Here is a 13,768-nt window from a genome sequence, read left to right as displayed (position 1 = left end):
TATAATTTTGGCACCATATGCATTTTATTCTAACATTAGTTATGGTAAATCTCGCTGTCACATACATAGCCATATCTGGAAAGTGTTATACATATACTTTGTTATACGTTTTTAAGACGTTGTTTATATTACTCAAATCTTCTTTAATCAGCTGTAAAACATTAAAAAAAGAAAGACACGTATTCATTCACATGTCTTTTTCACACACACAACACCTTCAAAGAACGCATTGTTTAAAGACAAATTTTCTTTGAAGTCTTTATTGATCAATTAATATTTACCAGTTATAACAAAATACGTCCTTACATTTTTTTTTTTTAAATTGTATACTAAAATTAAGGGTTTAAATCTAAATTTAGATTTGAATGATTTTTTATCAATCTTATCAATGTTTTTCATGAACATTGTCTATTTGTGAATTTACAGATCTTAATTACAATCTTTTGAAATAAAATTTGACATACTATTTTTTTTTATTTTGAATATGTATATTTTTGTCTTTACATATTCAAAATAAAAAAAAATAAACTAAATTAAGGGGCCGAAATGTCTTTGTTGAAAATCAGTGAGGGGCCGAAACGTCAATTTAATTAAGGGGAGGAAATAGCAGGGCCGAAACGCCTTAGGGGCAGATTTGGTTGTAGGCCGATTTGGTAAGGGGCCGATTTGTCTCGCTCCTTACAAAAAATCGGTGCAAAAAAACGGCAAAATACCGTAAACCACAAACTTTGAACAAAATGTCGGTAAGTCTTAGAAACTCAAACAAACGTTTCACGTAAGATATTTATTGTTGATTTTGTTTTCCAATGTTGATAATATATCCCGGAATATCACTTCGAAGATGTTTGAGATTTCGTACCCTTGCAAGTTCGTACCACTTAGTATTTGGGCGAACCGGACAACGAAACTGGAATGGAAGTACTTTATCCGTAACTTTAAGTGTATGGCTATTAACTATGATAAGTTACTTATCATAGTTAATGGCCATACACATCTATGGGAAACATTTGGGAATGATTTCAAAGTAATTTGGCCAATACATGGACCCAATTATATACATAATGGAGTTAAAATAAACTGGCTAAAGTCTAAGAAACATTTGTTTCTGGTTACATGCCCCAAAAAATATGGGTCAGAAGTTGTGTTTTTTAAAAAAAAATGCATATTAAAAACTGTCAAAGTGAAATTTTTGCGTTGTCATACTGAACAAACTTAAAAATAAATACACTTTTGGTGCCGAAAGAATTCTGGTTGTGAAGTCAACAAATGCCATATTTTTGGACCAAAAACAATTGTATGCCAAGAAATTATTTTTGGCAATATTTTTTGTGAGTTGGTGGCAATTAATAGGGTTGGTTGGATAACTTTAAAAAGGCCAAAGCAGTCAAAAGAATTGTTAAGCACTATATGGAGTGCCCCACTTTGATGTTTCGTTCATCAGTTATAATAAAAAGGTCAACATCTGAAAAATCTGTCATTTAAAACTTATCATTGAAAATATACCCTTTTTAATTGTCTTCGCATGATTTTAGCCCATTTCTCTTCTTTCAAAAGTTTTCACCCAACTTTTCACCAAATGAATCAATGTGAAGAAGCCCAGATACAGCAGAGTTATGGGCTCCGACTTAGTCATTATAAAAAAAAGAAGATGTGAGTTTTGTGGTGTGCACTTATTGATGCAATTATTTTAGCTATTTATTCGGATGAAATCAGTTTTAATCGGACTATTAGAAGAATAAGGAAAGCTATACTACATAAGCACGCACATTTAAGTCAATATCTCAGCAAAAACTTCATGTATTGCAAAGGAACTCATAGCAATTGTTTCCAACCATCCAACCTACTTAATTAATCAAGTGAATATATTTGCATATGATGGCCCTTAATTATTTCATTTAGAAATTCTGGCTAAGGTTTTGTATTTAATCACATTTGAATGATTTCAGTCAAAATGATTATGTATTGCATTGAAACTTTAGACATGTGTTCCCAACTATCCAACCTCATTGTTTATTAATCAAATGACAAACTCTATTTTGCATATGATTTGCAAATAATAGCCCTTTGTTATTCCTCCTAGAAATTATTTTAGGATTTTGCATGTTAAGGTGCATAAGATAATATCTCAGCAACTGCTTAATGTATTGCATTTTATTCAACTTAAAAAATCTGGTTAAAAGTCGGGAAATAGTCAAGCGCACTGTCTGTGTGACAGCTCTTGCAATCATTTATTCTTATTGGATATGCAGTTTCAATTACAGCATGCATTTGAAATTAAAGCCACACAGTATTCTGTTTGTTCATGTTCTGCAAAGAAAGGGTTATTATAAGTGGAGACAAATCTTTTTTTGAGTTAAAAATAAACATTTACTTTGACCTAGTTTTGCTTTTGTTTGTAGAAAGAGGATGACATCATGTCTGTATGCTTGAAAGAAGGTCTGGACCTGCAGGACCTGAGAGCAACTGCAGGAAAGAATGAGAGTCAGGGTGTCATCTTTGAAGTTGCAGAAGAAGATGCTCCATTAGGGGGTATAATATCAAATGTGATCATTGTCTTCTCTTGCTAGGGCCTTGGTCCATCTGGTCAGTACCAAGTTGGTATCCATTACATAACTTCTGAACCTGTATTTTTTTACTTATAATATCTGTCATGTGTTTTCGTTCCGGATCGAAAATTCGACCCGAGGGCACCTGCGTTGCCAGGTAACGAGGCTTGCCGAGTTACCGGCTACGCAGCGTGCCCGAGGGTCGGATTTTTCGATCCGGAACGGACACACATGATAGATATTTTTTCTAGCATACCTTGAATTACACTTTTTTTGTGAAAAATGCATAGAAAAGCGCAGTTTTGTAAATTTCACCAAAAAGCACGTGCGATGATGTTAGCTGCCGTCATGACGCGCATTAATATTTATTCACTGCATACGTCAAGAAGTTCCTTTAGTATCACGTCTTTTAAGGGTTATTTTGTTTTGTTTTGAAGGTGTGTTTTTGTAAAGTTAATAGTTATGGAACTCATCTATTGATATCTCATAATTATGGTTACATTAAATGTAAAATAAAAGAAATGAAAAGTATTACGTCACAGCGCGTGACTCATCTGGCATGGGGGGATGCCAGATGGAGTTTTCCAGCACGGCTGAATTCACCGGAAATGCCTATCCGGTGTGCTAGAATTAATTATATTGCTCTGTCCCTCTGCTCTCTTATTCAACCTGATTCCAAACCCATAGAGGCAAAGGTGTCAAATGTGGTACCCATAACCATACTTCTAGGAATGAAAGAAGTAAAAGAAAAATCAGTGTTCCATATTTATTCATGCAAGTTTTTATTAAGTTCCTAATTTGAATTATTTTATGATAACTTTAGACAATGAATGTTACTAAACTGTGAATAGATAACATTTGTTGGTCTGAATGTAGAAGGCCAAGAAAATAGAGGACAAAACTATTTAATTTATTTTGTACATTTTACCGCTGTTTTGTACCATGAAAGTTTGACTAATCATAGATGAAGAATATGAGGCCGGAAACTTCTACAAGGGTGAGGAGCTGTGTGAGAACATGTATCATGACTCTGATGAGGAGGATGAGGATGATGAGTCTACGCCTTTCGAGAAGATTGCACGCAAGATGGAGGATGTCTGCCCGGACAAGGATGGTGGGATCCTAAAGCAGCAGCTTAAACACGGAGTGGGGACTGTTGTACCGACAGGTTCCCTCGTCAGGTTTCACTATAATGCCTTCCTCGAGTATGCTGATGAACCTTTTGACTCCACCAGGTAACACTTTTCTTCAATGGCTTAATATACAGTGTGCGAGATTAACAGTACCCCGATTGCTCGTAGCAATGAAAAAATGACCCGGGCTACCAAAAAGTTCTTTTAGATGGCCCGACTGGTGATGAAATCATTGGGCTTGTTGGTTAAAAAATCAAATTTCAGACTTCAATACTTTTTTGATATAGTGAGGTATTGAAGTTTGGATGGTGTTTGTTGTTGTTTTTTTCAAATAAACTTGGATTATTCACAGGCGGCAGTTAAATAGCAACCAAAAATTGGAAAAAATGCTTTGAATTTTTGGTTGATATATAGAGTTTTTTGATAGATGATCATGTTCCAAATAATTTTGGTGTTGAGAAAAACAAGTTTGACTGATTTTTTTTTTTGAAAGGGTATGTGTGGCGAAGTTTCACTTTATTAGGCCCCAAACTTGCCACACCGGAGTTGAGAGATCACAAAACACATTTAGGATTTGTTCTACTGTAATTTCCCTTTGTAAGTACACAACATTACCCACAGGTATATTTCTGTATTAAATCCAATTGTAAGTAAAAGGCCAAGTAAATATTTTAAAACACCTTTTAATCCAATATAAACTGATAAATGTAAGTCCAATAAGTCCAGTAAAAATGATCTCTTTGGTACAACCTGATCACATTGATTTATATACTAATTATTCCCGCCAACTACATATGAAATGCACAAGGATTGCGGGTAACATGGAAGTACATGCTAACGGAGCAATGGCTCCGGTGAGAACTGTTATGTAAAACCTCAACGGTGCAAACATATGAAGTAAACACAAAGATTAACTCATGATGGAAAAATACAACGGACCAAAACGAACATTATACATTTTTTTTAGTTACCAAAGATCAATGTAATAATTATTAAACTTAATATTCCACATGAACTATCAATTATACAAAGATATAAATGTTTTAATAACATATTCGCGGAGTTCGTATGTGGCCATAGAGTAGGTCATGTCAACGCAACTGCCGCCTGTGTGATTATTCAGTTACCGAAAAATATTAAACAGATGTTAGTAAAATCGTGTCACTTATGCCACAAGCAGCACATGTTGACAGGAACTTCATCCTCCGTTTCATCAGCAATCCAACTGCTGTGACAGAACCACCACTAGCCTAATGTAAGAAATTGTACAGTTGTCACATATCATTCCTTGTTTTTAACAGTATAAGGTACACAGTCACATATCATTCCTTGTTTTTAACAGTATAAGGTACACAAGATTCTTTATTCTGTTAAACGGTGGGCTATGGAAATCTGGCTCCGGCTACAAAACTCTCAGAGTCTGTAGCCCCATTGGCTTCCATGTAATTAAGATTAATTTCACACATTGAATATAAAATATTATTATAGATCTTTGTAAATTTACATTGAACTACAGTATTGTAGGTTCAAAATGGTTTGTTTTGGATAGGTAGGCAGGATTTTCCTCCTATTTTTTCCATGGGACAGATTTTTACTTTTAACAAGGAAAGAACTTTTAAGTGTGTTTTTTTTTTCCATTGCACAGGTGTTAAATTTGATCTCATTGTCAATCTTGTGAGTGAATAACAAATAAAGTTCAATATACCATGTTACAGGCATATATACAAATTTCTTTAGTCTTTTAAAAAGAATGTAGTAAAACCTTAAATGTATAAATAATTGTATGTTGTATAAACAGATTGCGGAACAGAGTAGCAAAACTGCGACTTGGCCAAGGTGAGATGATCGAAGGAGTTGATGTTGCACTGTCGACAATGAGGAAGTCAGAGCTGTCACGCTTCCTCATCAAACCTGAGTACAACCTCGGAGAGAGGGGCGCACCTCCAAGAATACCACCAAACTCTACAAGTATGTGCTGGTTTTAGAATGTTCATCTGATTATATTTCAAAAATATAAAAAATCAAATGACTATTGGCAAACATCTAGTTGGCGTAAATATTTGATAACATAGAAACAGAAAGCAGAGTTTGTCATCTATGTAATCAGGTTTCATTCTCGATTCTTTGTGAAGTTTGTCTAGCTTTCAGGTGATTGTTTCTACAAATAAATTATGTATATTTCACAAAAGCATTTTGAAATAAACATTTTTATGACATGGAACTTGTGATTTACGTTGTAGAGTTTCAGGTTTCCCCAAAAAGCATCATTCTTTTGTGTGTTTCTTCAGTAAATCAGATTTCTCTTTATTGATGTAACACAAACACATTATTTATCATTTCAGTGTTGTTTGAAATTGAGCTGCTTAGTTTTGTGGAGCAAGCCGGAATTGAGGATTACTTTGACATGACAGAGGTAAATTTGTTCAAGAGAGAAAATTTTAAATAAGTTATGCTAAAATTTAAAATCCTACATAATGTCCAAAAGTTCTCAAAATATCTTCACTCAAGCTGGTAGGTCCACAGAATCAAATCCACATGAAATCTTGACCACACTATATGAGAACTAATTAAATTCAACAACAATTTCCACAAAAGGTTTTAGAAATGTTCTAGCACTGGTGAAACTCTTGTGGAAACATTACCTGCAAGATCAGAGAAGTTTGCCCTTTAATATCGTATAAGAGTGTTCCAGAACAGACTACCTGATGGGCAAGAACATTTTCTCAAATTGTTTATTCTAAAATTTCTATTCATGGGATAAATAGAAAATTTTAGAACTGTTTTCAACAATTCCTGATGAAACATAGATATATCATAGGGGAAAACACAGTTTACTATAATGAATCTAGGTTACCTTTATTTTAATAAAAGGAACTTGATTACCGTATGAAAGGCACATAATATAACATCAAAGTTTTAAACATATATATATATATATATATATATATATATATATATATATATATATAAATGCATTAAAATAAAAATACAAGTTTCATTAAACTAAATTGTGCCCCTTAAACAATGAAGTATTGAATTTAAAACACATATTGTACATTTAACAGTTTAATGAAGTAATAATTCTACAAACATATTTTGTTAAATGTACAATGTTTGTGTTTCAGTTTGTTGGTACATAAAAAATGCTTCTTGCAATTTGTGCAATTTGATGTATATTTTAAGTGTCAAAATGATAAAAATACACAATGAATGCATTCAATAAAGTTTTATATCTTCTTGTAATAGTTTCATCATGAAATCATTCGCCACATGAGCACCTTCCGTAGATATCATCAAGGGAGATTTCAGGGTTTTTTGTCAGGGGGACTTTGCTGGCACGTCTCTTCTTGTTTGATTTTTATTCAGATCATTACCAGAAAATAATGATTAATTGAAGAAAGTGTTGTTAAAATTCCTATTCAATAAAAACATGAATCTTAAATCGTAACATTTCCTTAATTTATATAAGTGTGAAAACATTAAAAGTAAAAGATCAGTCGGCAAACTGAATTATTCTACATAATTTGATTTAAATTAATACAACAATTTTAGGCATGTTTTCCCAGTTTTTCAGATATTTAATTGTACAGTTTGGGCTAATTTATCAAATTCCCCAACTGAATGAAACACTGCTAATTAAACAGTCCCCAACACTAACAGCAAAACATAGCATGAAAACTCACTAATGTACTTGAAATGTTGATCATTTTTCCAAATTTTGAGTAGAGCCCTTCTGAAAAATAGCTGGAAAAAACTCTGAGAGTTAATCAAAAGCGTTGTTATTTTCAGGAGGAAAAGCATAAAGTGACTTGGGATGACCTTAATAAGCTGTACCACATGATCACGAAGGAGGCCAAGGAACTGTTTCAGGAGGGCCGCTACAGACAGGCATTTCCCAAGTACAAGAAGGTAGTTTGTGTTTGTATTGGCTGCTTCAGCTAGTAATTATGATATTGGACTGCTTGCCAAGGCAATAAGTAAATTGTAAGGTAGAGGTTTTAAACCAGGTTTCCACATAGTGAAACCGGTAATAAGAATGACTTACGCCGTTGGCTGGCGGGGTCAAACTCACCTATGAAACTGAATAACTAAGGTTAGGGTTGACACGTCTTGATAAGACTCTGTGTACATAAATGCATTGCGTTTTGGGTGCCTTGGGTTAAGGTCAAGGTCACTGTTATTAATTTTAGAAAAACATCTGAAACCAAATAACTTTAGTTAGGGTTGACATATCTTGACTTAATTTGGTACTTAGGAAGAGTTTATGGAGACCTTTCATTAGCTTGTGTTTAACTGAATAATTTTAGTTAGGGTCCACATATGGTATTGACCTTACTTTGTATATAGGAAGAGTTTATGAAGACCTTTAAAGGGATCATGTTTGGGGCCCCTATAGGGTCAAGGCCACTGTCACTAGAAATAGAAAAACAGTTGAAACAGAATATTTTTAATTAGATTTGCCATATTGTAACCAAACTTGACCTACAGGAATTTATCGAGACCTTTTATGGGATTTCTTCGCAGCCCCTTTGGTCAAGGTCATTTTTTACTTAACATAGTAAAACAGTTTAAACTGATCATCTAAATTTACAGTTCACTTATTATTACTGAACTTTGTACAATGTATAAAACTGTTCGCAAAATAGAAAAATGTTTTCGACTTAGTCAGATTTTAAGATATTCCAACCATTCTAAGGCTATAGAAATGTTATATCGACCTAAAGGTGGGTTAATCTGCACATTGATTAGAACTTTTATTTTTTTGTACCACAGTTATTGTATATTTTTTCTTATGTTGCTTTGCGCATGCAGTGTTAATGATTTACAATGCAATAAAAGTTGATTGCAAAATTTTCAATGATTTTAGGCCTAAATAAATAAATGTAGCCAGTAGAACATGAGGCCTTCTTGAGGCTTTCATTTATACAGGCCGTAGTTCTTCTGTCAATCATTGAAAACTGGTTTCGTCACATTGCGGAGTTTCTTGTTTCATTTCATATAGGTTAATAGGTTAATTGATCATAATAATAACTCAATATTGATTAAAACAGCAGTTTTGTATGATGTTGCTTTTAAGAGGGTTGCAATTATCCTGGAAAAAGTATGAAGAACAGTTTATGTGTTGTATGATAATATTGAATGTGACACTTGTAACAGGCATGTACTTTGCTGGAGAATCGCCGACTTTCTGGTGAAGAAGAGGAGCGGGAGGTCAATATTCTGTTGCTGCGGGTCTTCCAGAACCTGGCCTTGTGCTGCATCAAGCTAGCTCACAGCGGTCGTGCCATTGTCTACTGCAAGAAGTATGAGCAGCTGGACCGAAAGCCCAACGCCAAGGTGCTGTACCTGCGGGGCAAGGCTCACAGCATGCAGTGTGACTTTGAGACAGCGAGGGATTACCTTAAAAAGGCTAACAAGATCAAACCAAACAGTAAAGACATAATTGAAGAACTGGAAAAGTTGGAAAGGTAGCAGTTCTTCATACATTATTTTGATCATTCATCATCTCTTAATATCTTATTTATGACCGGTTATTTTACATGTAGCTATTCTTGTCTATATCAATAACTTGATGTAAGCCAATATATAAAGTAGATAAAATTTATGTAAAACAGATGAACTTTCATCATTATGACCAAGAAGGCAGTGTTAGAGACACTAGGTGTTGTATATTCACGTTCTTCTCTTTTCAGAAACATGATACAGTACAAATTTGATGAAAAAGCCATGTACAGGAAAATGTTTTCAAAACCAAAAGGTGATACTCCGGAAGGTATGTACACACTGAAGCTAACCATAACCATTTATACAAGTTATCAATAATCACTTTGCTCAACATACAAGGGAAATTCCATATGTAATGTTACTTAGCGTCTTATTTTGTCATTAGATGTTGAAAATGTTTCAAATTCCACTGCATTATGTTTTTGTTTCACTTCTTGTTCATAAAAAATGCAGCCTTTAACAGTTTCAACAACCCAGAGATTTGATAGAATTGTTCTCTGACATTTTCTTGTTTAGTTTATTTCTAATAATAATACTTGGATACCTTTGTATGTACAAAATTAAATTACTGTTCATGAGAGAAATAAAGTTGAAGGGCCCTAGTATCAAAAATCTACCAATATCATTGCTGGAAAATCGTCATTTTCAAATTAGTTTATTATTTTAAAGATAGCTTGTCATTCAAATGGTATGCATACATAAGCACAGGTACTTGACACAAACTTTTTTTAATGTGCTCATGCAGAAACTTGTATGTATCAGCGTGTGTTTCCGAGGTGGAGAAGGAGTGCTCATACAGTTACATATATATGTCATTATGTGTTACAGAGGAGTGCAGTAAACTAGAAGTGTTATATGTTAATGAGTTGGAGAAGGAATAGCCATTCAGTAAGCTAGATGTGCCAATATGTGTTTCAGAGAGTGCTCATACATTAACCTAGATGTTTCATTTTATAATGTGTTTCAGAGGTTGAAAAAGAGAATGCCCGCGATGAAGAGAAAAAAACCAAATCCCTGGCATGTAGCGATAGATTCCGCCAAATGGTGCAGGAAAAATTGGAGTAAGGCAAAATGTGTACCATAGAAGGGTTGGAATAGTTATAATCTCTTGACATAATGTAAGAAAGACACTATAAATGATGGTTCTTTAAGTACATTTATTATAGTTCATTTTTCATTAGTATTTTAGCTATCTTCATGTGCATGAACGATTAAAACAACATTTTAAAAGATAGTCAATGCCTGCTCCTGTACACATTGCAGGTCTTTCAAGGCCAATCCTGAGCTGACTGATTTTCCAATGCCTAGCTATAACATGACTGTCGGAGAGATTGAATGCATCATGGAGACAGCAGATAATTTGGGGCTTCACGCTAAACTCAGTGGAAGTGTAAGGCACACCATAAAATACGAAAAACTTACTACATCTTTACAGTTACTTAACATTAACACATGTGTGCAAGAATTATGAAATAAACAATGTTGAATTTAAATACTTACCATAACAAATAGGAGAAAAAAACACTGCAAAGCCATACTTTAATATTACAGGGAAACAGCACCCAGCTGCGTGTGATGAAGAAAATACCGAGTGGTACCTCATAACTGTGCTCTGAACCAACACTGTGCCTGCGCTGTATTACCCACTGTGTTCATGGATTTATGGAGTTGGACTACATGGAGCATTCTCAGGGATGGCATGGTCTTCATGCCTTATGTATAAACAACTTTGTTTATTGTGAAATGCTTAAATATCATGCCTTATGTGAGAGCTTATTGTCAACTAGTTTTAAATTAAGGCATGAGCTAACAGGCTTTGACTTTTGAATGAATCTAATTTTCTATGTCGTCTTCAATACATATGACCAACTGGTAATGTAAAGTTAAATTTAGATTATTTTTTTTATACTTTTAAGGTGCTGTATTTGAAATCGTGCAAATCTACAAAATAATGTATATAGAGTGTTTCTTTGGTTGAAGCAAATTTGGTGAAACAGACCTGGACTTGTTTTGGTTGTTTATATGTCACACATTTTATGAAAAATGTTCTATATAAATCCTTTAAATGTATATAAACCCTATTGCGGCACTGACTCAAGGTCCCCATGCTAGAGCCTGGATCTGAGCCTTACAGTTGTGTCTTTTGCATTTTTCCAAATTCCATTTAAGGATATTGACAGTGCTTTACAAATCCTGACTTGTATGACACCCAGATATGTATATTTGTGTGGGAACTAGCTTTCTGTCCGACTGCCTTGTCAGTTAAGTGATATTGTAGTTTTGATGTCATAATTCTTATTTGCTTTCATTTGTATTGATGTTTAGTTGTTCTGAATCTTAGTATTAATCCTTTTGATAAAAGGTTTAATATACAGCCATTCACATTTGCAAGAACATTTTCATTCATATTTAAATTGTTTTTTCCCCCCATGTTTTCTAAACTTTTCTGGTTTTCTTCATTGTACAAAATATTTTTAACTGTATGTTGCTTTTTTACTTTAATTGTTTTCTTATTACAAACATGTTATTTCATAAATATGACAACTAGTTTACGTTTTGTTTTGTTGTCTTACTTGTTTTACAGCCTGCTGCTTAAGCAAACCATCAAATGTCACGGCTTTAGAAAGCGAATGAATAACCTAGAGTTCATGAAATCAAACATTCTGACCATACTAGGTAGTAAATGAGGCATCAAGCATACTGACATGTTTACAGGATAGTTTCTTATTTGTTTGACCATTTGGACAATAAATACCCATATTGAATCTTGACTCAAGTCAACAATTCAGTCCAAGTTTCATTAGTGAATAGAAAAATGAACCAAAGCTAATTGTTGGCAACACACACTGGACAACGGGCAATCGCAAAACTTGAAAAGAACCATGACTCAACAAACCCAAATGTGCAATCCCAAGGGTCGCAATAGAGGCTAAGAATCATGGAAAGTTTGGTTCAAGTTTTTCTGCATGTTGGGACTTTTGATCATATCTGTTCATTTAATTAACTTGATACCTGACAGTTGTTCAGGGTCGTCAGAAAATTTCTATAAGATGAATAACTATATGATCCTCAATATAAGTTATGGCCCCTGATTGACTTAGATAGATTGGTTGAAGTTTTTCAACAATAAAGGATTTTGGGTCATATCATAGCAGTTTTTATGCAATTGATATAGTTTATCTTGTGTTAAAGGCAATGACATTAGATATTTCTTGACAATCTTTGACAAGTCTTGGCCCTTGTTTTTGACTTAAACAGTTTGGCAAGTTTTATGACAAGTTGGAAAATTTTAGGCATATCTAAATAAGAGTGGTGAACTGTCATAAGATAGGCCCCTCAATAATTTATTTTTTTAAGGTTTGTGTTTCAAGGACCCCAACTCTGGTGACAGGGGCAATATCATTATCAAACTTGGACAAAAATATTCTGCCCATTCACATATTGACCAAGTTCGGTGATGATCTGACAAGAGCTCGATTTGCAGCATGGACATCACAATGTGATTTTTTACAATTCAAGGGTCAAAGCTCTGAAAGTATTGTGGGATATGGCTGGTTACCAAACTTGGCAGAGATATTCTGCCAAAACACATATTGTCCTGGTTTGGTGATGATCAGACAAAAGCTGTGACAAATAACTGGCACAGCCCATCAGCCCACCAAATGCCACAGGGGAATCCAAAATGTGTCCAGTTTTATAAAACGAGCATATAAAATCTGTTCTTGAAATTTCATACAAGTGTTCAAGGACTTCAGAAAATTAAGTTGTACAACTATATAATCATCAGTACAAATTATTGCCCTTGATTGACATGTCATTTTGTATGAAAAAATTCAGTGTCTTCAGACATTGTATCTGACAAATGATTTTAACGAGAACTCCATAAGTGCGAGAAATAAGTGCGTATATAAATAGAAGCAGATATTGATATCTTGCATGAAGGTGATAAGTCATGTTATGACCCGTTTTTGACATGCATATATTTCATAAAAAACAATTGAGCGCACAAGGATATTCCAGAATTGATAAGAGGATTCATATTATTGTCTACCTTGAAGCACTGGATGATTAAGACTGGATTACCAAGTGAATTTAATACCAGATGCAACATGTTTGGCCTTTCAAAAGGCCTCATACATAAAAAAAACTGAAGAATTGGGTATTTTAATTTGCCCTTGGTTCACATTAGCTTCTGAAAGAAATTTTTTAATAAAATGATAAACCTTTGCCTCTAACTGTGTTGTGTATAAAGTTTGCTTGTCTTGTTTTTACAACAATCGGCTTTAATGCCAGAGGTGTGATCTTGATGACAATACACTGTACATGTGTCATATGTCATTTAGGCTCATATCGTCGGGTACTATAACTGTAATTTTAAAATAAAACGAGTGACATCATTCAGAATTTTAATTATTTTCGGTATATGTAAGTCACCATGCCAATCAATGTGTTGTCTTGGCTACCAATTAAGCTTTGCAATATTGCTCATATCGCCATGATGATATGAATGACATGTGCTAGTTATGTGGTATTAACTCTTTTCCATGTTTCGATATAACATTCGTTCTTTAAAAAGGAACTGTA

At 34.0% G+C, this 13,768-nt stretch overlaps 1 protein-coding gene across 2 annotated transcripts; it reads left to right on the top strand.

The window, feature by feature from the left end:
* The first annotated feature begins 652 nt into the window (after positions 1-652).
* LOC128232468 (inactive peptidyl-prolyl cis-trans isomerase FKBP6-like) lies at positions 653-11,731 on the top strand. Of its 2 annotated transcripts, XM_052946033.1 has the most exons (11): positions 653-743; positions 2,400-2,529; positions 3,511-3,781; positions 5,478-5,647; positions 6,022-6,092; positions 7,469-7,588; positions 8,837-9,147; positions 9,373-9,452; positions 10,152-10,245; positions 10,448-10,574; positions 10,736-11,731. In XM_052946033.1, the coding sequence occupies exons 1-11, from the start codon at positions 738-740 to the stop codon at positions 10,787-10,789; spliced, it is 1,434 nt and encodes a 477-aa protein (XP_052801993.1). In that variant the 5' UTR covers positions 653-737; the 3' UTR covers positions 10,790-11,731. The 2 variants fall into 2 exon arrangements, with proteins under 2 accessions (XP_052801993.1, XP_052801994.1); XM_052946034.1 differs by lacking the exon at positions 653-743 and having other exon boundaries at positions 2,401-2,583.
* The last annotated feature ends 2,037 nt before the right edge of the window (positions 11,732-13,768 follow it).

Source organism: Mya arenaria, chromosome 4 (genome assembly GCF_026914265.1).
Source record: "Mya arenaria isolate MELC-2E11 chromosome 4, ASM2691426v1".
Taxonomy (NCBI): domain Eukaryota; kingdom Metazoa; phylum Mollusca; class Bivalvia; order Myida; family Myidae; genus Mya; species Mya arenaria.
Note: the sequence above shows the minus strand (reverse complement) of the source record. Positions and strands in the feature narration are given on the sequence as shown.